Genomic DNA, 25,521 nt, shown 5'->3' on the forward strand with positions numbered 1-25,521 from the left:
ACCATTTCCGGTTTGATCATTGATCACCATAGATCGAAAACGGTAATATGTAGTGAGATCCGGTTTTCTGCTTCGGAAGAACACATTTAATCTCTATTATTAACTCTCTACTAAAACCGAAAATGATTCAAATTAACTATAATTTCTGGTTTCAATAAATATTGATCTACGTAGACCAAAAACGGCAAAAAAAAAAAAAAAAAAAGCGGTTTCCTCCAACCGAGTAGCTCTCAAGCGTCTCAAATCTACCTTTCATCTCCTCTTTTGATCGTCAATTGGAACCTGAAGTCGTAGAAATTAACTACTTCCGATTTCCATAGTGATCCCCATAGAACAGGAATGGTAAAAGCAAGAAGCGGTTTTTTGCTTTCTATTCAGCGTTCTAAAAATAACTACTGTCTTCGGTCTTAAGCCTCTATTCAAACCAAAAGAGGTGGAAATCAACCACTTCCGGTTTTAACGGTGATGGCTATAGAATAACAACTGTAATAGACAACAGAAGCGGTTTTCTGCAATCAGTTAGGCGTCACAAGAATCTATTTCGTCTCTAGTCTAATCTCTCTACTAAAACCGGAAGTGGTAGAAATCTACAACAATTTCCAGTTTCAATATTAATTGTGAAAATATCGTACCACAGAAACCAAACTTCTTTGTGTGATGTACACGTGTCACTGCTACTGGTTTTAGAACCATTTTCTTTATCTTGTGGATAATCGTAGCCTCTATTTTTTAAACAATAAAATAAGTCAGACTCGAGGTAATACGTAAACTAGTTTTAAAAAGGATTTGCCAGTAAAGCACAAATTATTTACTAGTCTGCTCATTCAGCACTGTTCAAGATTGACTAAGCCAAACCGAGTAGCGCGTCTGAACAAGGGATTGTGAGTTAGGGAAACTAATATATAAAATTATTTGCATAAAGTTACACTTACTTTAGATTTGTAATAAGGGATAAGAAATCGTAAACTTCTGAGAGATTCTTTGGTTCACACAGTTACAGTTAAGAAATACATAAGAGCCTAAGATAGATTGGGTTAGAGCTAAGTTAGAATAAAGCTGAAAGTATAAGACCTTGCATTATGCTATTCTGCGACAACTAATTAGGTTACATAATCCTCATTAAAATTCGTAAGCGCTTACACATTTTTGTATTGAAAGTCTTGATTTTGAGCTGAAAAGAGCTAGTTGACTTTTGACCTCGAGTTGGACCGGTTTGCGGTTATTAATAAAATATTTATTTAACAGAGTTTCATGATTTTTAGAAAATATTTCCAAGAGTAAACTACCCCGTGGATTTTTTGTAAAACAAACGAGTTACACTATAGTCTTAGGTTATAAACAGAATGGCCTGAGTCTTTTTTATTTTTTTTTAAATCGTCAGAAAAGAACTCAGCCCAAGACTAAAATACTCCTTTTTTCTCTCTCTCTCTAAGTGGCTTATAACAGTATAGGGTTGTTAATACAATATTGATGTATGAAACATAAACAGAATCCTTTAGAGACGTTTCCGAGAAAATCTTTTTCCCCTTCAGGAAACTACTCTTATTTTTAGAGGTACAAGAAAATGCAATCTTTTTCCTGGAGAATCCTGAAAAACTAACACACTTCCTATATCCGCTGGAATCTAGGTTGAAAATAATCACTTATCCGACATTTCGCTCTCTAGTTATTTCTTTTTTGTACCATTACAACCAACTTTCTGCGGACTATATCTCTGAAATAACACATTTGTGCACCAAGATTGGTCTGTAGGTTTTTTCACATTTACGTGTGAGGACTCACTTTCCAAAGTTATTTCCTAACACCATGTGTATATATTACACTTACTTTCGAGTAATAAGAATTAGAAATGTTCGAAGCCCTAGTTCCACTTATATTTATGATCATAGTCTGAAACATTATAAAATCGCCCACGTAGTCTAAATTATGGTGACATTACTGCGCCCGTCCTTTATTAGCTTGGTTGGTTTGGTGGGTTTAGAGTTGAGCGTCCCTTTCTGCACCAATATTCTAAGAGACGTGAGCCTGCAGTGGGATCCGTATCTTCAGTAATGCGTTGAAATTTCAAGGCTCTTCGACCGGGCATCGAACCCGAGATCCGTGCTCTGAGCGAGTTAGGCACTAAACCAACGGGAAGAGCTGCTGTATTTTTGAAATGTTACTTACGTATGTTTATTCACATGCAGTTTGGTTCATGGGGTTCAGTCCATCGTTTCTGTTGAATGGATCTTGAAGTAAAGTTGATTTTGTCATTACTTCCTGAAAATTTGAATAATGTTGCCGGAAGTGCAGCAGCAGGAAATCGTAAGAAACAAAAAGTTCAAATTATCGTGTTCTTCCTTTCTAGCGTTTACAAGAAAATCTATCTGCTTTGCAGAAACGAAGGAAACAAATGGGATGAGGGTGGCACCCGCGGCGTTCTGCCACACCCGTCGAAAAGGACTTGAGAAGGGAAGAGAAATCCCTGCCTGTCAGCAGTACATCTGTTCGTGAGGACCAAATTGGAGCAGACACCTTCAACCACTATGTAATATATAGTCCACTACAATGTTACCAAAGAAAGTTCATTACTCGCGATCTACCTCATTAAGCGTGAAATTGAAACAACTATTTAATTTCTATTGATTTTCTGTATCCATATGGAAAAATTTTAAGTTGTTGAGTACCATACTCCGTTAGATATTGATGAAGTAAAATTTACATGTTATCTTATGGGGACTGAGAAACCAGTGGTAAAAGGTATAAGATCCCCTTAAGTAGAACTTATGACTGTCTTTCTATTTATCGGTCATCTTCTGCAATGACACCTCGTTCTTCCCGCTTCTCAGGCGGAGGACAGCCCACAAGTCTAGAATCCAGGCGTAAAAAAGTAATCGTGGAACCCTCATTTGATACAAAATTTTATTCATTTCGTATGCACATGTACTCTCATTGGCTGAAGCAGTATCGTGATGTATAAGCAAAGTCTATGAGAGATGTTATCGCTCCAGTTCTTACGGATGAGGTTTAAACGTTAACAAAGATTCTATTGTAACGTAAAACAAGAATTTTAGGAATGATCCAAAAAATGGATCAAAATATTGCGATCTTGGCTAAGAATTTTAGGAATGATCCAAAAAATGCATCAAAAGATTGCGATCTTGGCCAATAATTAGTTTTTGCATCAGAGGCCACAACATTTTTGAACGGCCCCTAAATCGAGTTTACGTAATTTTTTACGGAATAAGCACATCATACTGTGTTAAGTGATAGTTTGAGTTTGGCTACACTGTATGTAGTTCTCGAGATATAAGGCCTACAAGAAAGTATTTGATTGAATGAAATATATTGATTTTTTTTTTTGATCAGAGGCTACAAAATTTTTGAACGGCCCTTACATCGAGTTTTCGTATTCTTCGCGGAATAAGTACATCATACTGAGTTAAGTGGTGGTTTGGGCTTGACTACATTATTTTCCAGACATAAGGCGTACAAGAAAATTTTTGATTGAATGGAAATATATTGGATTTTTTAGATCAGGGGCTACAGAATTTTTGAACGACCCCTAAATCGAATTTTCATATTTTTTTTACGGAATAAGCACATTATACTGAGTTAAGTAATAGTTTGGGTTTGGATACACTATATGTAGTTCTTGATATATGAGGCATACAAGAAAGTTTTTGATTGAATGAAATAATTCGGATGTTTTTGGTTCAGGGGCCACAGAATTTTTGAACAACCCTTAAATCGAGTTTTCATATTTTTTATGGAATAAGCACATCACACTGAGTTAAGGGATAGTTTGGGTTTGGCTACACTATATGTAGTTCTTGATATATGAAGCATACAAGACAATTTTTGCCTGAAATATATTGGATCTTTTGATAATAGAAAATGTAAAAATGAAAACTAAATACACTTACTTAAATCCATTGCACAAAAGAAAATGAATGTTCTAGAAATTGGTTCATAATAAGGATTAGTATAGATCTTCATTTTTACGATAAAGATGCAAAAAGCCCTATAATTTTTCGTTTCCTAACTGATACTGTACCCAAATGATATTAGGATGAAGTTTGTTTTCCCAATTTTTTAGACTTCGAAACTATGTTGTACATAAGTGCCGGAAATCGTATAGAGCGGCTTTGTCCGTCTGTCGACAGGTATCAGAGCAAACTCAGTAAGAGATATAGAGGTACGGTTTTTCGCAGTCGATTCATTGTCCCACCATTAGGTTTTATCTTCTCCGTTAACCCTCTATTCAAACCGGAAGTGGTTCAAATTAATAGTTTCCAGTATCAACATTTACCGTTATAGAACAAAAACAGGGGTAGCGAGTAGGTCTAATGGTTTTTTAATATGGGTTCAGCATCGAGGAACAGGTTCAATTTTTAATCTTATTACTCTATTGCAACCAGTAATTATAAATGTACTATTTTAAGTTGAATATTGAATTCTCATAGTTTGAAAGTCTGCCGTAGTTTCTCTTGTAAAGTGGACACTTTAGAAGAAAGAAAAAAGTCACTAATGAAGTCAATTAAACTATCTACTCAGAGATTATGATATTGAAGAAAAAACTAAAAGAGTATTTAGCATTTGGATTATATTGTATTGAGTTGCGGTTAAGATTTATCCCCGCCCAAGTTGAAGTACGAAGTATTACTTTTTTCACATGTGTTAATAGACAAAGCAGATTACCTCTCTTAAAGAATAGGTAACTGGGGTTCATACTAGCTATGCTATCTTTAATAACTTAAACTAAAAAGGGGGCGCGGTGGCTCAGTGGTAGAGCGGTCACCTCCGGTGCTTGGAGTCCTTGGTTCGATCCCAGCTCATGCCGTGTGGACTTTTTTGTGGACCACTACCGTGCTCGTGGGTTTTCTCGGGGTTCTCCCGTTTCCTCCCACTTTCTTCATTCCACCATTTCATTCATTTCTCATGATCACCGTCTCCTTTAGCCTAACCGGCGTAACCGTGGGTCGTAAACCTCAAAAATTTCATTTCATTTTTAAACTAGAAGTATAAATGACTGAGCAAAGCAGTGTTTATTTTAAAACCATAACTGTGTGACAGTTTCGCCAACTAACTTAACATATTGACTTCATCATGCTTGACAGTATCAATTATTATCACCTCCATTAACGAATTCACATTCTTGCTAAAGTTGATGATGATCCATCAAGTAGTTATAAGTAAAAGTAATTTTTGCTAAGCCTAATTCCTTAAAAATATAATGTAGAGCTTCACGGAATTCAGGTTCAGCTTAGCTATTTAGAAATTTCATCTTATTTATTATGTTGATTTGAAAATTTCAACCTGTTTACTATGTCGTTTGCTTTCTATTAACTATGTTCGCTTTTGTTTTTAAATTGTAGGTAACAATGGAAATGGAAAGTGGATTTTTGTCGAATGAAAGCGAAGCGGAAACAGGCAAGGCACGTCTTCCAAATATTTTGAGACAAATTCTTCAAGATCTCAATTCACATAGGGTATCAACAGTAGTGGTAGGTAGGTTGAATTCAATCATTTTATCTACCCCCCTCCCCCCTTACCTGAGTCAGAAAAAATGAGCATTTCTCGTTCCTATTATACGTAAGTCTTAGAAGTCCTCAGAATTCCTTAAATGTTTACCTGATTTGTGTTGTGCTTTGCAATTTTGTGGAATTTCGTTTTTAAAGCGCCTAAAAACTATGTACTGAGGAAAGAAAAAAAAATTGATGCTTTAAGAAGATAAGATCAGTTTCACTATCTGTATAGGATAGAGGAGTTTGTTAGCCAAAGTTTTCTGTTAATTAAATCAACTTGGATGTAATCAAACACTATTAAGTAAATTAAATATTATTTAAGTAGGGGTAATTGAAATATTTTATGAAATGAAACATCGTAACACACACTTCAATTATCCCATACAAATATTTTTGTAAAAGCAACGGTATTTCCAATAATTGGTTTTGTTTTTCTATTCCAAAACTAAGGTAGTGTGGATTTGTTTTCTTTTTCACTCACCGATTCAATTGTAGAAGTAGACCATTCAGAATAGCCTTCCACTCGAACAACCCGCTTTTACCGTTTATGTATTAGGAACTGAATATTGTTTTTCGAAGCACTGCAGACCTCTTCATTAGGTGTACATAATCCTCTGAAACTGTTTGCTGTTGATATATCAGATACTCAAAATGTAAAGTTGTCAAAGGATATTGATGTGAGTTGGTGCATTTTCTGCTCTAAAAGATCCTAAAGAACTTCAGTTTGTTTATATCAAAGAAGCGTGTACACAAGTTTGTTGTTACAATATTTACAAAGTTGTCTCGAATAAGTTCTTTAAAATACAAAACAGTCCGTTGTGCTTCATGCTTGAGGACTGCTCGTGTTACTATAGTTCGTGAGGAATTTATATGTAAAAAGTATGACACCATTTTTAGCTGATTGTATCAAGAGATACTACTCCGTCCTTGTGAAACATAATTAATTTCGATCATATTAATGAGACGATGATTTCTTAATGAGCATTATGGAAAAAGAGAAGTGTCGAATAAAGTCTCCATAAAATTTTTTCCATCTTATTCTTACAATGTTCCTTGGAAACGTTGCTGTTAAACAAAGATTTTTAGTTAACATTTTTTTTTTTTTAAATTGTGTTAGAAAACTAATTGCTCAAAGGTCAGAGTATGCCCATGCGATTGTTGGTCCAGTTGTTAATTTTCCAAAACTAAACATTAAACATATCAAGAGGTATGATACAAACAGCTACGACTAGATCATAAAGAAAGAAAAGAATAATAGAAGTTTAGAAACAGAATGAACAAAATAAGACAGCTTATAATCTTAGTAGGAAGAAAAAGGACACTAATGGTTGAAAAGAAAAAAAAATGATGCCATTGAAACTATTAACTCAGAAATTAAAAGAGAAAAAGGGAGAATTTGTGGTTGAGATTTATGTATAAGTGAAGTTTTGTATTAAAAAAAAAAAAAAAAAAGTGATACGACCAATCCCTATTCAGGATAAATATGAAACATTATTATTAACGATAGGGGGAATCAACACATCAAATCCTCAGTAGGTGCGAATCCAATGATACGCAGAGTGAAAAAGTGCATGATTGGACGGGGACTCGAACCCGGGGCCTTCGGTGTACTGTGCTGATGCGTTAACTACTACGCCACCCAGTCCGCTTTTCAGAACAGCTATACACTCTCTGTCTTGAAATCTGTGTTCTTTCACTCTGAGCACATGTACCACAAGTGGTTGTTGTGTTTGGACAATCCGGTGTCCATATTGTAAAATTCTGCCTTTTAGGGTAGAGCTGAAAATGGTACACGGGAATTTAGACTTTCTCATCACCTTTTATTACAGGGTTCCTAATGGTCAGGGAAATCAGCGAAGTCAGGGAAAATGGTACAGGTCAGGGAAGGTCAGGAAAAAAGACTGGAAATCAGGGAAATTTTATAAGATATATTTTTTCTAACATTAATTGTACACCAATTTCAGCTTAGACAGCCATTATAATACCTGTTTGGTTTTTATTGCTGTACGTATGAGCAATTGATTACTATTTGTCTCTATAGGATAAATGTTCGTATATATAAGTATTCTAAGTATTCACTGTTATTCATTCCTTATTTATAAGCAGGTATTTAGGTAAGTGCTATTCTGTGCTCGAGCACTGGGCGGCAAAATTTTAGATTTTTTTTTAAAGATTCATAATAAAGTAATATTTAAAACTAGCAATCCGCAGTCACGCGCAAGTGCGATAAAATAATATTGTTTTTTATTCGCTCTAATTACAGTAGTTACTAATTAGCTAGCTTATCTGATTTTATTTTTAAAAAGTCATTATCTCCTACCCCCAACTCAAGAGGGTGAGGATGATCTTGGAACATCATGAAAACTGGCACCATTAAACTCAGCGACCTCGAAAACTATGAATTTAACACTAATATCTGTCATTTTTGATTACTTTTAAAATCTCGTTCCGTCCGTGTGGAGCGGAGTATGACCTTTAAGTTGAATTGGATTAAAACTCACTTTTCATCTCAGCGACCCCATAAACTACTATATGAATTCAACTCTAAATCGGTCGTTTTTGATTATTTTTAAAATACCCCCATGTTATTCTTATGCGGACTTTGCACCCCCAATATCTCAGCTCAGATGTGACCTAGGGACCTGGAACAGGCCATTTGGATCATTTCTCTGAGAGCTTTAAAACATATTAAAATTTCATACTTCTATCTATTATGGTTCTCGAATTGAAAAGCGCTAAAGACAAAGAGCTTAATGCATTATTAATATAGATGTTATTAAACCATTACTGACGGTGAATAATGTAAACAATGGGTAAGTGGTTAAGCTCCTTGCCTTGTAATGATGAGGTCCCGGGTTCTATTCCCGGTGAAGATACTAGTGGTTCGAATCCCAAGTTAAGCTGTAGGTACCGTTATTAGTACATCATCATCATGCCATGGAAGGCAATGGCAAACTACCATGGGTACACCTTGCCCAGGGACCTTCGAGCAGAACACCACATTATAATCATCATTGAGAGAATTAGGCCATTTAAAATTACGTTGTAACTTTTGTGACTTGTAATACCTAAACTGCTACTCAACAAGAACTGGTATGTTTGCAAAATCACGGCTTTATTTCCTTGTTTGTGGTGGGAGGCGGCAACTTATTTAGAGCACAGGAGCGCACAATATATAAATACGGGCCTATTTATAAGTCAACGTCTTCCGACATCTGTCATAAAAGTCAGGGATTTTCCTGCCAAAAGTCAGGGAAGTAGATTTCTCCAGATCAGTAGGAACCCTGTATTATAAAAGTTTCTTCTTATATACAGCAGTAATAAATATTATAGACAAAATATAAGTTCCTCTAATTATCTTAGTGTTTGGTGATGAATTTGGAGGACCCCAAAGACCAAGCCTCTTGGGGCGATTTGAATTTGATAAATTCCAAGCGTGATTTTGAATAAATATTTTTCTGTCAATCGAGGGAAGTCAGTAATTGACGATCCGTCATACAGTTCCAAAATCTTTGCTGAGCGTTTGTCAATATCACCATATGTCTGTAGTTTCTTGTATAGTTCGTTTGTTAAACAAAAACGTGATAAGATTTCAATACTTTCGTCAGACTTTTCTGGTGCTTCGTTAGTCAATGGAAGCGCAAACTGATTCTCTAAGGCACCTGCAATGAGTAAATACGCGCGTAAGTAGAGAAGAGCCGCAATTGGAACCCTATCCCTAAACATCTTGTACTTCATTTTGAGATGGCCATTTTTCGCTTCTACACACCACCTGCCCTTTGTCACAATACGGGATTGGTTTGCAGCCAGGCAGTCACACTGCTTCTTTCCCTTTTCTAAAAGACATGGCATTTTAGCAATGATCTCCACCACCTCCAACACCGTCATGGAATCTCGGAATCCCTTATCAACCAAAACGCAGTCCCCTGATTGTAAGAGCCGGTTTAAACCATTTGCTGTGTCGGCGAACATAGAGTTTGTAATACTAGCATCATTATTTACACCAACAAATGTACCAACAATGTCGACAATGTACCTACTGGGTGTAACGATCATCATGGGTTTCACTAACGGACGTCCTTTCTGCACACTATACAGACGCCTTTGCAGACTGTAGTTCGTCGATTTTTCGGTGTAAATGTATGTTCCGTCAAAGACTAAAACCAGCTTGTCATCCCCTACCCCATAAAGTTTGCGGGCCCAAGCTGGAACCTTGCTCAGAAAGAACGAACGAGATAAATGCTTTGAACCGAATACGGACGGTACAAACTGCCTCATCAAAGCCTGCCTGACTGATTTCAATGCATTTGACACACTTCCGTGGCATGGATATCCAAATATTGCTCCCAGAAAGTCATTACAAAGATCATGCCTGAGTTTCGTTAACAACATGCCCAGTCTGGTTTCAGCGCTTGTAACACTACTGTTATGTACCTTCATGTGCACAGGCACAGTTGACGTATATTCAACGTTGAGATCCAACCCTGACTACCCATTTCTGGTTGTTTCTGCACACTTCTCACATAAGACCTTGCCTTTATGTAGCATGTTGTACATAGTACTGGTGACGAACCGAAGCACTGGAATGACTTACCTTTGCTCCCCCGCATGTAACTAACCGCTTGTAAGAACTCACTTCCACACACCGGGCGCTTTCTTTGCCCTCTAAACCATAGTTCGCATACGGAACATTGCCGATGTTTATCCAAGCTTCCACCGGAAGCCATTTGTCACAACGTCACCAAATTGTTTTGAAATGAATAATATGGCCTTTGCATTACACGTTTACACACTGGCAAAACCTACCAGAAAATAACACCAGATAGTACACAACAACAAAGTTTTCATAAATGTCGCGAGAAACAGAACAACAAAAGTCACTGGACAAAAGCATGCAGGAATTGCAACTTCTTGCACGCACAATGAAGTAGGCACAACACACGAATCGATGACCACCTACTTGCAGTCACTAAAGCTACTACAGAAATCAACACCTCCACAATGACGCTTCTACTGTACTTCCCTCGATAGAGGCAGCCTCGCAATAGACAGACAGTGAATATGAATCGAATGTTTGCATATACACAACCTCAAACGTCCGGATCGGTCAAACAGAACATAATGCCACTGACGTTTTCAACTATTATTTGTCCCTTACCCTGCTGTACATCATAATATGACAATGGTCTTATTTGTCAGAATATGTCCCCGGTGGATGAATGGATAAGCTCTTCGCCTTGTACTGAAAGGGATCTCAGGTTCGATTCCTGGTGAGGACAGAGCAAGTCCGGATCCCTTGTTCAACTGTAGGTTCCATCCTTCGGACGTCATCATCTCATGGCAGGCAATGGCAAACCATCGTGGGTTCACCTTGCGCAGGGACCTTAGGGTCACAGCCCTGCCTTCGGGAGGAATACCACATCATCTTGATCAGCATTTCGGAGGCGCTGATGGTACATAATACAATTCTCAGCTACCAAATACTCTCCCATACAGTCTATTAAACTACCAGATGGTGCCCAATTTCAACACCCTGTATCAGCCAAAGGAAACATAACACCACTTTCGTTTCTACCTATTATTTGTCCCGTACTCTGATGCACATCATATGTGGAAATCATTGATCTGAGAGTTGTGGACGGTACCTACAAAAATCCGAATATAACATGTAGTTTCCCATATACTCCATTATAAAAATTTGCAGTATTTTGGCCCTACTTTCTTGAAATCGTTATCAGTGTCGTCGAAATATTTTTTTCCTGAGGAGTTGCCTTTATATCTATAGGAATACAGCAAAAAGCGAGGGAAATAGAACTTTTATTTTTGACGAGAACTTACACAGGGTCCTTTAATTTGTAAGATTGAAATTTGATCTTAAGTTTATTGAAAAGCATCCAAGTGATGAATGTAATACGTATCCAAGCAATTTTTCGAAAGAAAAGCTTTTGAAGAAATTTAATTTTCAATCTTTTGAAACTTTGTTTCTTCCTGTTAGATACGGGTCATATCATGCTTGTAGGATTCGACACTAAAATACTACCAATGTGTATTGACATATCTGTCTCACTTACGTTTTTACTATTGTAGAGGCCTCCAAACGGAAGTTTGTGATATTTTAACACTGAATAATAAATGTTGCATTGGAAGCAGTTTGAAATATGCAATAACTTGACGTAGCACCATTTACAACACTATGTTTTTTCTGGTTTGGCAACACTTAATCTGGTGGTATTGCAGAGTATGTCAAATAATGTCTTCATGTTGATATTTGGTCTAGGAATTAATTCGTGCGGTTGGTACGCACACATTGAAGCTGTAGTACAAACACAAAATACATAAATACCTTAAGAAAAATATTGTCCATCGCTAGCCACCACTTTCGCCCATCTGTCAGGCAATGTACGGATTCCGTGGCGAAAGAAGTCCTCATCCTTGGAAGCGATCCAGTCAGAGACCCATGTTTCGATATCTTCTGAAGAAGTAAACCGCTGTCCAATCAAATCGTTGTTCATGCAATCGAACAAGTTGTAGTCCGAAGGAGCAACGTCTGGTGAATACGGCGGGTGGGGTAAAACTTCCCATCCGACATTTTCTAAATAGGTTTTGACCGGTTTTGCGACATGTGGGCGAGCGTTATCATGTTGAACAATAAGTTTATCATGTCTGTTCTCCCATTCTGGTCGTGTTCTGGCCAGAGCTTGCTTCAAACGCATTAATTGTCGTCGATAACGTTCTCCATTCATAGTTTCACCCGGTTGCAGCAGCTCATAGTACACCACACCTTTCATATCCCACCATATGCACAGCATAACCTTTGCACAGTGAATATCTCGTTTTGGTTGTGATGGATCTGGTTCACCTGGTTTCACCCAGGCCTTTTTTCGTTTAGGGTTCTCGTAATGGATCCACTTCTCATCACCCGTAATAATTCGATGCAGAAACCCCTTTCTGCTCTGTCGTTGAAGCAGCAATTCGCAAATGGTTTTTCGTCTTTCAACGTCTCTGTCTTTCAATTCATGTGGAACCCAATGTGACATTTTTTGAATCATTCCCATGGCTTTCAAGCGTTTGGAGACTGTTGTTTGATCAACGCCTAATGCTGCTGCAAGTTGTTCCTGCGTTTGACACGAATCCTGCTCGAGCAATGCTGTCAATTCTTCGTCTTGAAATTTTTTTGGCTGTCCAGCTCGCTCTTGGTCTGCCAAGCCGAAATCACCACTTCTAAACCGTGCAAACCACTTCTGACACGTTCGCTCAGCTAGAGCATGGTCACCATACACTTCCACCAAAATACGATGACTTTCAGTCGCACTTTTCTGCATGTTAAAGTAATGCAGCAGGACACCCCGCAAAAACACTTTATCAGGCACAAATTGCGCCATGTTCACTTAACTACAAACTGGTGTTGTTGACGCTTTAAACCACTGCCCTATACTACGAACGATACGCGATGACAGGTGTTTGCAACACATGTGTGGATACACGGAACTGTGGGACGCTCCGTTCGTTGCGCCATCTCTTGTCCACCCGCACGAATTAATTCCTAGACCAAATATTTGCATAGCTTACAAAGGTGTTTCAAGATAAATAGTAGTTTATCTATATGTATATAGGGTGACCCATTTTAATCTTTCCATGGAAATGTCTTGAAAACGGTTGAACATAAATAAACTAAACAAAAACTCAAATAGGAAATACCATAGGGCAGATCGAATGGTGATGTCGCTTTGCTCCCCAGGGCCGCTTTTCGTGAGGGCCCGGGGCCCAATTTTAAAATTTTAAATGGAAACATGGGGCGAGTGACACTTCGTTCGATAGATCTTTAAAAACTAAAAAGCGATGTGGCAAAAATGTTTCATATCGGTTTCAAAAAGACCGCCAAAATATGTTACCTGTATCAGATAAACTTCCAGTACCACTAATATGAAAAGGCTGAACACAAATGAACCAAACAACAACTCAAATAGGAAATGCCATGGGGCAAATCGAATGATGATGTCGCGGTGACCCCCAGGGCCGCCTTTAATAGGGGTCAGGGCCCAACTTAGAAATGTTAAACTAAAATATGTGTCAAGTGATACCTCGTTCGATAGATCTTCACACACTAAACAGCGTTGTGGCAAAAGATTGTTCATATGGGTAACCGTTTTCAAAATGGCCGCCAAGACATGATACCTGTATCCAGGGGTAAAAGTGGATCTGAAAAGGTGGAGGGACTGTAGGTAGCGACATGACGCCACGCCGTTCCCCCTGTCTATATTTGCTCATTCTATTTTTTTAGGAACTGGGAGGACGCCGTAAATAAATTTTCGAGGTGGGGAACGGCGTCCCCCCGCACTTTTAAACCTGCCTGTATCAGATAAAACGTCCAGTACCACTAATATGAAAGCGGTTGGAGATAAATGAATAGTATAAAACTCATATAGAAAATCACAGAGGGTATTTTTCATTTCACGCCTCGAGAATTATCCAACTGATAAAAAGATTATTAAAGTACAGGTATAATTGACATAATGCAAAAGATGAAGTGTAGTTTTATTATGTTCATCCGTTATTATATTCAATCGTTTTGATATCAGTGATACTGGACGTTTTTTTCTGATACAGACACTATGTCTTGGCGGCCGTTTTGAAAACGGTGACCCATATGAACAATATTTTGCCACAACACTGTTTAGTGTATGAAGACCTATCGAACGAGGTATCATTTGACTCATATTCTAGTTTAAAATTTCTAAGTTGGACCCTGAGCCCCTATTCAAGGCGGCCCTTGGGAGCATCGCGGCATCATTCGATTTGCCTCATGACATTTCCCATCCTATTTGAGTTATTGCTTGGTTCATTTATGTTCAACCGTTTTCATATTAGTGATACTGGACGTTTATCTGATACAGGTAACATATCTTGGCGGTCTTTTTGAATACGGTGACCGATATGAAAAATCTTTTGCCACATCGCTTTTTAGTTTTTAAAGATCTATCGAATGAGGTGTCACTCGCCCCATGTTTCCATTTAAAATTTTAAAATAGGCTCCTTGAGAACATACACATTTGTTCCACCGCTCCCATCATTGATGGAAACAACACTAAAAGTCCTGGTTTTGGTATGTTCCGATGTTTAACCGTCGCGTTTGTTTGTATGTCTTCTACGGTGACAGATCCTTTGAAGTCCCAGAATCCTATCTTGGGGAAAACCCAGAAATCCGCTGGTGCTAAATTCGCTTAGTAGAGAGGCTGGTAGAGGAGTGGAATGTTCGTTTCTGCAAGCCGTTTTGTAGAAGACATCCAAACCATCGTAACGGGTGAACTTCGGAACATAACAAAACAGGTCTTGCAGCGTTGTTTACAGCAATGACAGGAGCGGTGAAACACGTATGAGTGCTCTTACGGAGCCTATTTTGAAGGCGGTTAAGTGAATGTGTTCCTATATTGTGGTAATAAATAGTATCAACGAAATTCCGGGAATTTTTTGACTTCCCCTCGTATATATAGTGTTCATGAACTATACGACAAATTGTAAGAGACTATTCTTTACATCAAAATAAGAGAAAAAGTTTATATGTACCTGTGGGAGAAAAAGTACATTGTTTCCAAAATCATAAAAAAAAAAACAACTATATTTCAACACACGTTATTTCGAATTCGAAAAATCATGCAGTGGCAATCCATATGAGTGTAAAGAAAGTCACACACACGCATACAAAAATGCATCAATGTGCAGTAGCTGCATAAGAGGTTCCCTAGATGGCATAATTCCCATACAAGCTTCGAACAAAATTCTCAGATACGCTCCGACTTCAAGATGGGTCCAAAGTGGGCAAAAGGTAAGCCGTGAACACAGAATGCTTAGGCGGGAAGTCGGAGGAAGTTGACACTGCCAGCACCATGGTCTCTCGTGTTGAGAACACGTCCTGCGATGTTTTGTTTCATGCTTACTTGTGTAATAATAGTAATAAACTTGAAATAAACCGTGTCAAAATACATACCATAGCACGCGTTATTCCGATCATGAGAGACCATGGTGCTGATAGTCCCTAAAACTTCCGACTTCACACCGCAGCATTTCGTATTCGTTGCTGTCAGTGCATACTTTGAACCCATGTTGAAGTCAAAGCATGTGGCGTTTACTCCATAGGATGGTAATCCAAGTAGAGCAAACATTCCATTAGATAGCCATTAATTGAACTTTTCTTCCGAGCGTTAACGAAGAAACAAGTTATCACAAAATGATATCTTCTTTCACCGCTAACTACACATAGAAGAAAATTCGAGTAATGACTTAAAATTGACAAATAAGACAAAATATCAGCATCATTTAATAGGAAAATTAATTGAACACTTTAAAAATTCACTCGTATCAATATATTGCACCATGCACACAAGGCAAAGAACATGAGGCATAATCTTACAGATGCAACTATAGTAAATGATACACAGGAATATGGGCGTATTCTTTTATAAAATTATAATACTTACATATCCTCTACAATGAACAGGTCTTTTATACCAAAAAAAAAAAAAAAAAAAAAGTATTGTTAATCTAAAACATGAGATGATAGCAGATACTAATTTTCTAACTTTCAAATCAATCCATTTCAGCAGTGTTGTTTCATATATTATTCTTCAATTGATATCTTCGCGCCCAATGAATGCTGCTTCCCACGGTTTCTCTCTTGTTCTCGCTGTTTGCGCGAGCTACGCCTACCAGATGACGTAATCGCAGGTAGGGCTGTAATTGGCTGCCGCTGTTTGCCAAGACCGTTGGTCTCTTCGTCTGCTGGATGTTGCTATCCGTGCGAGAATGCATAGCGCTGTTGTAAATATAGCAGTCTTTTTAAAATAAAAAGGAATTAAATCGTCTCAACTGAATACGCCAAAAATAATGCACAAATGAGTTTATCACAAGCATGTATGAGAATTCTGTTGGCAGATTGTTTTGGAATTATGCTGTGTAGGAAATCCCTTATGCACTCATTGCACATAGCTGAAATATGCATTTTTGGATATCTTATGTCAGGTGATTTATGCTGTTATGGATCAGCACTCCATGCTTTTTTCGAATTCGAAACAACGCGTGTTGAAAAGCTTTTGCACTATTTACAGTTTTTCGGTATAGTTCATTAACACCCTCACTCTCTCTCTCTCTCTCTCTCATATATATGGGTACGTTTTGCGTATTGAAGAATAAAATAAGTCCTCTAGGCTAGAAGGAATAATACTTGCTAATTTTAATTTAGGAGGAATAATAGTAGGATTCATTTAATTTTATGTGAACTCATAGTTGAATCTTTAAGTATATAGGGTGTAATTTGTTATTGCAGAAGGAACAACTACTTTGCATTTAAAGGTAGTAAAAGTGGCCCCGGATCCTCCTCCAGTTCAGGACTACCACGTACCAGTATTCATAGTAGATAGAAATGCGTATAGATCTGAACAATGGGATTTAACTACTCAGCAGGTAAGTCATTGAAAAATGCAACAAACGAATTGCAATATTATTTTTTTTTTTTTTTAAGTAACCACGTTCAATTTAGTGTGAAAGTGAGATTTTCCATGAAAATAATAATTGCATGGAATGAATTATTTATTTAAAGATACGATCATAGTCATAGTTTTGTTATTTGAAAAATATAACACTTACTGCGTCCGAGTTGTCCTAAATTATTTCAAAGAAAAAGTTATAGTGTTTCCAGTAATAGATCGTTCGGAAAAAGATTTCTTTGAATAATTCCTTATGATGGAGTACGAGTAGAAGAACTCAATAATGTATCCGCTAATTCGAAACTCGGCGATAATTCCCTTCTTCAGACTGCTACAGCCGCGCCATCTCCATGGTGGAATACAGCCAGGTATGACGATTACTTGTAGAATTCGAAATGAAAGTTTGTTCAGGATGGCGCTCTCATATTTCCCAGATTCCCTGGTTGTGATCCTCTGTATGTCGGTGGTGTACAGTATTTCGACAGTTTGATACTATGCCTCAGAGTTGAAAAACAAAATTTGTATAGAAAACAAACTTCAATAATAACGTTAACGTAGCACAGGAATTACACATAGATGAGGATATGTAACAATAGAAGCTCCCTTGGATAATTGTCATTACCGGTGAGTAATTCAACTACTTATATCACTGACGTGATTCACACAGGTAGGGCACGGATACCATATTCATCAAAGGGAGTATTGGCTGCATGCTCGTACTCGTAATACATTAGATACGTCTCTACAGGCGGCCTCGGTGGCTCAGTGGTGGAGCGTTCATCTCTGGTATATGGGGTCCTTAGTTCGATACCAGCTCGCGCCAAGTGAGCTTTGTGATGGACAAACACCGTGTGCGTGGGTTTTTTCGGGGTTCTCCCACTTTCTCATCCTTACCGTCTCCTTTATCCTAGCCGGCATAACGTGGGACATAAAACTTAAAGATTTCATAAAGGTTTCATTTCACGCCTCTCCAGCTCAGGTTTTACGGTAGTTAACAATCTAATGAATTTCTATTTTAATATCAGCTCAGAGTGTAATGTTGTCCCGGACGAAGTATGATAAGCAGCTGAGGATCTTTAATTAAATTACTCGATCATGATCATTGTACCGACGGAGCTCTTAAAGAGATGTCAGAGTATATTTATTTGTCTGCAATATCTCTCCAAACAAGACCAAAATTGGTGCGTTACAAAATTGTAGCATGTAAAGTACAGGGTGTCCGGAATGGGACTGGCCGTTTTTAAAAGTGTATAGTTTTAATATGGTCAGAGATACAGAAGAAAATAAAAACATTCATTTTAAAGGAGAACTCAAAAAGTTTATTTGGTCTTACTTACAAGTCATTCTAACTCTGTGTAACTCCACATGAGCTCCATTTGTAACTCTTACAATATCTAGCCTGAACTCAATCTCTCTCCACGTATTCTGTAACATCTGAGGTGTTACTGAAGCAATCGCATTCCTAATACGGTTCTTCAGTTCATCAAGGTTACGTACCTTTTCACCAGAATATACAAGGTTTTTCACATACCCCCCACAGGAAGAAGTCCAGGGGGGAGGGTAACATCAGGAGAGCGTGGATGCCACCTAATTGGGCCCATCACGGCTATCCAACGGCCAGGAAATTCAGTATCAAGGTACTCCCTCACTTGTAGGCTCCAATGTGACAGGACGCCATCCAATTGGAATATCACTTGAGGTTGCAAATGTTGTAATTGGGGAATAGCAAAGTGTTTGAAGCATGTCTAAGAACACACTTCCTGTTATGGTTTGCTCTATGAAAAAGAAGGAACCTATAACTGCATTATGTGTTAAAGCACACCAAACATTCAATTTGGGACTGTCTCTAAAATGTTCTATGTACGCATTCGGATTCTCAGATCCCCATATCCTAACATTGTGTCTGTTAACACAGCCAGACAAGTGAAAAGTTTCCTCATTAGAGAAAACAACGTTCAATAGGAAATTATGGTCATAATCAATCCTGTCCAGAATTTCAGTAGCAAATGCTGCTCTCTGTGTCTTATCGTTGGGCTTAATTTCTTGCAACAATTACACCTTATACGCGCGCAAACGTAATCGTTTGTGTAACATATCGTGCACTGTTGACTTTAGAATTGCCAATTGCCTGCCCGCTGCGCGAATTGAATTCCTTGGACTACGTGAGAAACACTATCTTATTGCTTCCACATTTTCTTCTGATACACTGCGATTTATCACCGCTGTGTTGTTTCACTATACTCCCTGTTAATAAAAATTGATCCTTCCACGCCTGGATACTGTTGCGTGATGGAGGATCCTTGTGGTAAACACGTCGAAAGTTTCGTTGAACTTGAACAACACTTTTTGTCTCTGCAAACCACTACACGCACTGCGCCTTTTCAACTGCCGACGCCATTTCTGTTTATTGGCGATACTAGCGCCGTCACCGGTAGTTGTTCAAGTATGAAAATTTGCTGAACAAAACTTTTTGAGTTGTCCTTCAATATGAATGTTTTTTTTTTTTTTTTTTTTTTTTCTGTATCTCTGACCATATTAAAACCATACACTTTTAAAAACCGTCAGTTCCATTCCGGACACCCTGTATTGTAAAGCATTAGTCTGCTGTGTGAAGTGATAAAGTACTGGAAATTTTTATTAGATATATATGAGGAAAGAATTGCGTGCTTCTTTCTGTCAAATAAGATTATTTGAACACTACGCATGGCTTAATGTCATCGAGTATTTATCTTCATTATTTCGACTTGGATTTTACTGCGTATTTTTGAATTATAAGATTTTATGTGCCTGAATATCCAGTGTTATAAAATATTGCTGCGTCTGCGGTTGAAGTGCTTATATTGCCATCATCATCTGTAATAGCTTTTGCTTCAATATATATATATACATACGAGGAGAATTCAAAAAGTAAAGGCACATTTGAGAAAAGCTGTATTTATTCTAATGATAGAAAATGAAACATACCTTATTTTTCTACGTAACGTCCTTGGAATTCAATGCACTTTTCGCAACGTTTTACAAGTTTTTTGATTCCGTCAGAAAAAAAAAAAAAAAAGTTTTTCGGTTGCATATGTAACCAATTTTGCACCACATCAATGACTAGCTGATGGTTTACGTTTAAATTTCTTAACTTCTAGTGATGATGGGTGTTTCCAAACCATGCTCGCAGCCTTATTTTCCGGTTCGGGATGATGTACCCAAGTTCCTCAGTCGTTGAAGTTGATCTTTCATCGTCATATAAAGAGTTTTTCCCTGTTTGAAACGCTCTATCCATACGTAGATCTTTCTTCGCGATAAACAGCTGTCACCATACTGTGCTTGCATTCGACGAATCATGTCCGCAAGTTTCACACCTTCCACATACAAAAGGTGAATCACTGCTCTCATTTTCTCCTTGGTACAGATCGCCAGTGAAGCTGCTATGTTTAACCGTCTGCCAACGACTAATGCAGGAATACGAGCGACACGTTGTCTCGAAGTGTTGCCAGCTACACTCAGCGCAGGTTACTAGCAGTGTTGCCAATCCCTGGAAAGAGAAATTGCAAATGTGCCTTTACTTTTTGAATTCTTCTCGTATATATATATACATATCTGTAAGTTGGGCACTTTTCAATAGTACAGATGTTGGCAAATATACCCAGATGTCATTGTACGAGTAAATTGTATATAAGTATTGTATAAAGACATACATACACTGAAAGTACTAGACTTGTGAGTATATATATATATATATATATATATATATATATATATAACTCTCTTTTACCTTATTTTTTTTCAGGTCCTTCCCTACATCAACGGGTTTAACCATGTAGCCAAGATTGCAGCCGAAGCTGATGTTGAAAATAATCTTGTCAAGGCATGTGTTCAGAATTTATTGTGAGTATATTACGTATAGTCGTCCGTATTTACTTAGTTATCAGGGTGTCTATTGGTCACGAAAGCCATGGAAGTCACGAAAAAAGTCACAAAATCAGGAAACTGTCATGATGGTCAAGAAAAGATCACGATTTTTTTAAAATCTACAAATATAAGTAAAGACTGGAAAATTTTGTTCTATGAAACGTCAAAATTCATCACCAAAAATGTCTTTGATCGGCTTTAGACGCTACCAAATCGCAAGCAAAGCATACTTCTATCGCATGCATGAAAATTCGGCCTAATTTGCACGCAAATTCGCTCTTGAAAATGTTACGAAATTTTGTGGTTTGGTAAAGAAAAGGTCACGAAAAAGTCACGAAATTTAATTTTGGAATTTTAATAGACACCTTGGTTATTCATGCGTCAGAAAGTACTAATATTATGGAGAACTGCGAATCATCAAGTTAGACTTTATTGTATGAAGAGGTTATCTTTAAACTGTGATTGTCCATTGTGGAATTGCTTTTTGAATTACAAATTGTATATTGTCGTAAGTACAAAACGTAGAATATTCAGTGATATACGTAGGATGGAAAAATCCACGATTGTACTACTGTTTATTATTGAATTTGGACTGTAGAAGAAGTAATAGTGCAGATGGGAGGACAATATTAATATGGATCTCGCAGAAATAGGAATACAAAATATAAACTTGATCCAGACTAGGGACAGGAATCAATGTAAAGCTTTTCTAAACGCAGCATTGAATCTCCGGGTTAGTTTGTAAAGCTAAAAATTAACTGGATGAGAATCATGCCACTTACTGAGATCAAACTGATTCGGAAATATACCTTCATTCATTATGACCCAAGCAGGGCAACATTACACAGTATGGTTAATGATATATAGTCGAAAGTTATAGTTAATTTATAAATTTTGAATATTTGTGTAATTAAATTGTTGTCCAAAGATAAGACGTATATTCAATACATAACATCGATCTGAACAGGATAATATGCATGAGTGTAAACTGTTTTGCGTAGTTTTCATAATAATAATAATAATAATAATAATAATAATAATAATAATAATAATAATAATAATAATAATAATAATAATAATAATAATAATAATAATTACTACTACTACTACTTCTTTTTCTTCTTCTTCTACTTCTTCTTCTTCGTCGTCGTCGTCGTTTGGGGCGCTGAGAAATTATCGTTCCTTGCCAATATTAATTGATAGTTTATATTTTGCTGGAATTAACTATGGTTTATTGATGTTCTGTATATGTATCAAAATACACTGTTAACTAGCATATTGTATCTGTTACTGATGGTCTTTTCTAACGGTGGCACACTTGCTCCTTTGTCTACATACTATTGTGCTGCCAAAATGTCTTGAGCCGTGGCAAAAATGCGAACTAAAGCTCACACCCTCACACACCCACGCGTTGAGCCAATAAGGGTTCAGCTGTTGCTAAGCGTGAGAAAGCGAGTGGAATTCCTTCAGCCGATAGCAGCGCTTGCAACGGAACAGTAGGGATCAAGTCAATGTGGCATATCTTTAGTTGTAAAAGAAAGAGTGACATAAAGCGATGTACAGGGTGGGCCCAAAGTCTCGAAGGGATTATAACTCTGAATAACATTTTTATTTATCATTAGTTTACATTGATATTTCACAGACTTAAAGACCAACGATGGGCAATTTTTTACACTTGTGTGTGTGGATAATCCCAGGTAGTGTCTGCCATTATGGGCTTTACAGGTACAGGCCCGGCGTAGCATATGATTCATGACAGGAATGAACACTTGCGGTCCGATTGTCCATATTTCTGCACGATTGTCCTTGAGCTCCTGCATTGTTTGGAATTTGTTCACATACACTTTGTCCTTCAGAGAGCCCAAACAAAATAATCAATCGGAATGAAATCAGGCGTTGAATTCTGTCGTGAATCATGTGCTACATAGGGCTCGTATCTGCGAGACTCATAATGACGGTCACCTACGTGAGATTATATTCCACAGATAAGTGTAAACAATCTCCCATCCTTGGTCTTTTAAGTCTGTGAAATATCAATGGAAACTAATGATAAAGAAAAAAAAATCACAGATTGTTCATGAATTTTGGACAACCTGTGTAATTATAAACGCAATGAACGTTACTCAAACCAAGATTAGAAGTCAACATATTTCTTTTCAATTTTTAAAGTTTATTAACAAAATATTTTATGTTCCTTATCGTTACATTACTTCAGCTTGTTCCTAAGGGCGGACAAACTATAGTTGAAACGCTTTAAGATAACTTGTATTCTCAAGTAAGTAATTAATCTCAGCGGCTAATAAATAATCTTTCAGCTCAAATTTGTACTGTTTTCATCTTCCCAGATATTATGGAGTTATTAGTCTCACACCAATTTTCCAATACAGCAATGTATATGCAGTTACACCAAAGTTGAGGAATTTGGCACAGGATAAGAAACTTCAGGAGGAATGCCTAAATTTTGTTGCGAGAGTAGGTAAGGTTGTAGTGTGATATCGTTTTTAAGGTAAATTCAATTGATAAAGTGCTTAGTTGTACTTGAAAATCCTGGATTTTTTTAATCTACTGGGTAAAATATCTTGTGATAAGTTTTATTTTTGTTGTATTTTATTATAAAAAAAAAAGTATGAGAAGTGAGCCGAGTAGGAAAAGGTTCCTAGCTTTTCATTTTTTTAAACGTAATCCCTTTGTTCTGCTTGTTGTGAGGATATCTTTTCGCTCTACGTACGCAGTTTTCTCAAGTAACGTTGGGAACTTCTTTTCACAATGCGTTGCATTTTGTGTCAGTTCTTTGCCCATATTAAGATGTGACGTCAGAAGGAACTTGGAAGAGAGACTAATGATAACGTAGTGAGACCTACGGAGGGCCTTGACCTTCCCAACCACTCTCCTCGATTCTCTTCGATTCTGTGCTTTTCTTCCCCAGACTCTAATTCTTAATTCCTTTACATCCTCTTCTATGTCGTAGTTTCCAAGGTTTATTTAAGGTTCTAATGTTCCATGTGACTAATATTATATCCTTTTTCTTTTTCATTATCTTCTTCCTTTGCCGTTCTGATTCCAATTTCCATTCCAATTCCGAGTCGGGTTAGGGTATCCGCAACAATCTTCTTTTTACGAGGTAAAGTTGTTAAGCCTTACTCTCAATCCCCAACCTGGTGAACCAGGATTTTCTGTACGGTAAACGGTAATAATAATTGTAGAATATCCAGTACCTACTATACGAGAGTTTCATGAAGCCGGAATTTTCCTTTGGTGTTAAACGTACAAAACAGAAGTGTTAAGCTCAATGTTGTCATTGTCATTATCCCCCCCCCCCAAAAAAAAAAAAATATAAATGAATAAAATTAAATAAAATAAAATAAATAAATAAATAAAAAATAAATACACTTGCTTCTTAGAAGCCCACTTCATCATTAACTTACCACGTGAAGCGGAATCTAAGAATAAAATCACATTTCTTCAGTACAGCTCAGAAATAAGGATAATTGGAGAAAAATACATTGTAAAGCATCTAATATTTTACTTTTCACAAAACTAGTAACTTTTGTGATCGTTTATCAGAAGGAAAAAAAATGGAATATCCATTTGTAATGGCCCTTTCTGTTAGAGAAGCGTTACCCCTGAGGTGTGTTCCTAGGTGATCTGTTATTCTTTCTTGTTATTGTCATTTAGAGTTTAAATATTTCGTGTTATATATTTGTTTGTATTCAATTTTGTTAGTCTGTAGATGATTCTAATAATTTATTGCTTTGAGTACACTGTTTCTATATTTATGTTGTTATATGTATATTGCGTTTTAAGCGGTGTACTTCTAAGTGTATCAAAGTGGTTGATAACTCTCTACATTACGAAATTGTGATTCCTCTGCATACTTTTACCCTTGGTTTCCAGTTTTGGAAAGCTACATGAACATAGGTAAAAATCGAATTAATATAACAAGTGTATTATAGTACAGCAGATTGATCCTTCTATATGTGTCCGATTTTAAACCTTTTCCAATTGCTCACAGAGTCGACAGATCCAAATGATTCAAAGAGGAGAAGGAAGCCAAAGGTCTGTAATATCGCGCCAAGTTCGCGCGTGTGTGGTGTGTACATCATGGCTCCAAGGTGAAACGGTTTTGAGCGGGCTACGTCGTAGCACTTTTCCACTCTTTAAGTTTTCCCTGACACTGACTCAGAAACATTGCAGGGTGTATGTGCATTGTGGTCAACGACCATGAACAACGTAATTAATCGACATAGATACCGTGACGTTCCAGCATTTCGTTCACACAGTAAGGGTACTATAAAGCGACTGTGTACTGCGGTGACTCCATCTTACGATTGAAAGTTGCGCTGAATGGCCCTGGAGGAAAACCTTCCTACACAGGTGTGATGGCAACACGATTGTACATGGCATAGTCAGTTGTGAATCAGCTACGTGGCAAATTAAAGCTTCGGATGACGGATGGTGTTTAAAAGTCATAGATTTGTCCTTACTGCGGCCCATTGGATGGAGAGAAAGACCTACTGTAGGTGCCTCTACGAATGCAATCTATCCAGAGAAAAGTTGAAGTATGTTGCCACACTCAATGAAGCATGGATTTCTCTACCAGATTGGGGCAAAATTTGAGCCGTAACCTACAC

The 25,521-nt window shown here is 37.4% G+C and overlaps 1 protein-coding gene across 1 annotated transcript in view; it reads left to right on the top strand.

Moving 5' to 3' along the window:
- Positions 1–23,366, top strand: part of LOC145676491 (GATOR1 complex protein NPRL2-like) — a gene marked incomplete at its 3' end in the record, with an annotated part of 52,330 nt that extends 28,964 nt beyond the window's left edge. The window contains 4 exon segments of the mRNA XM_081747295.1: positions 5,358–5,490; positions 16,828–16,964; positions 20,769–20,866; positions 23,236–23,366. Coding sequence (XP_081603421.1) covers positions 5,358–5,490; positions 16,828–16,964; positions 20,769–20,866; positions 23,236–23,366 — 499 coding nt within the window.
- Between the last annotated feature and the right edge of the window lie 2,155 nt (positions 23,367–25,521).

The sequence above is a fragment of the Thermobia domestica genome, unplaced genomic scaffold (assembly GCF_964235325.1).
Source record: "Thermobia domestica unplaced genomic scaffold, izTheDome1.hap1.1 HAP1_SCAFFOLD_168, whole genome shotgun sequence".
NCBI classification, from domain to species: Eukaryota; Metazoa; Arthropoda; class Insecta; order Zygentoma; family Lepismatidae; genus Thermobia; species Thermobia domestica.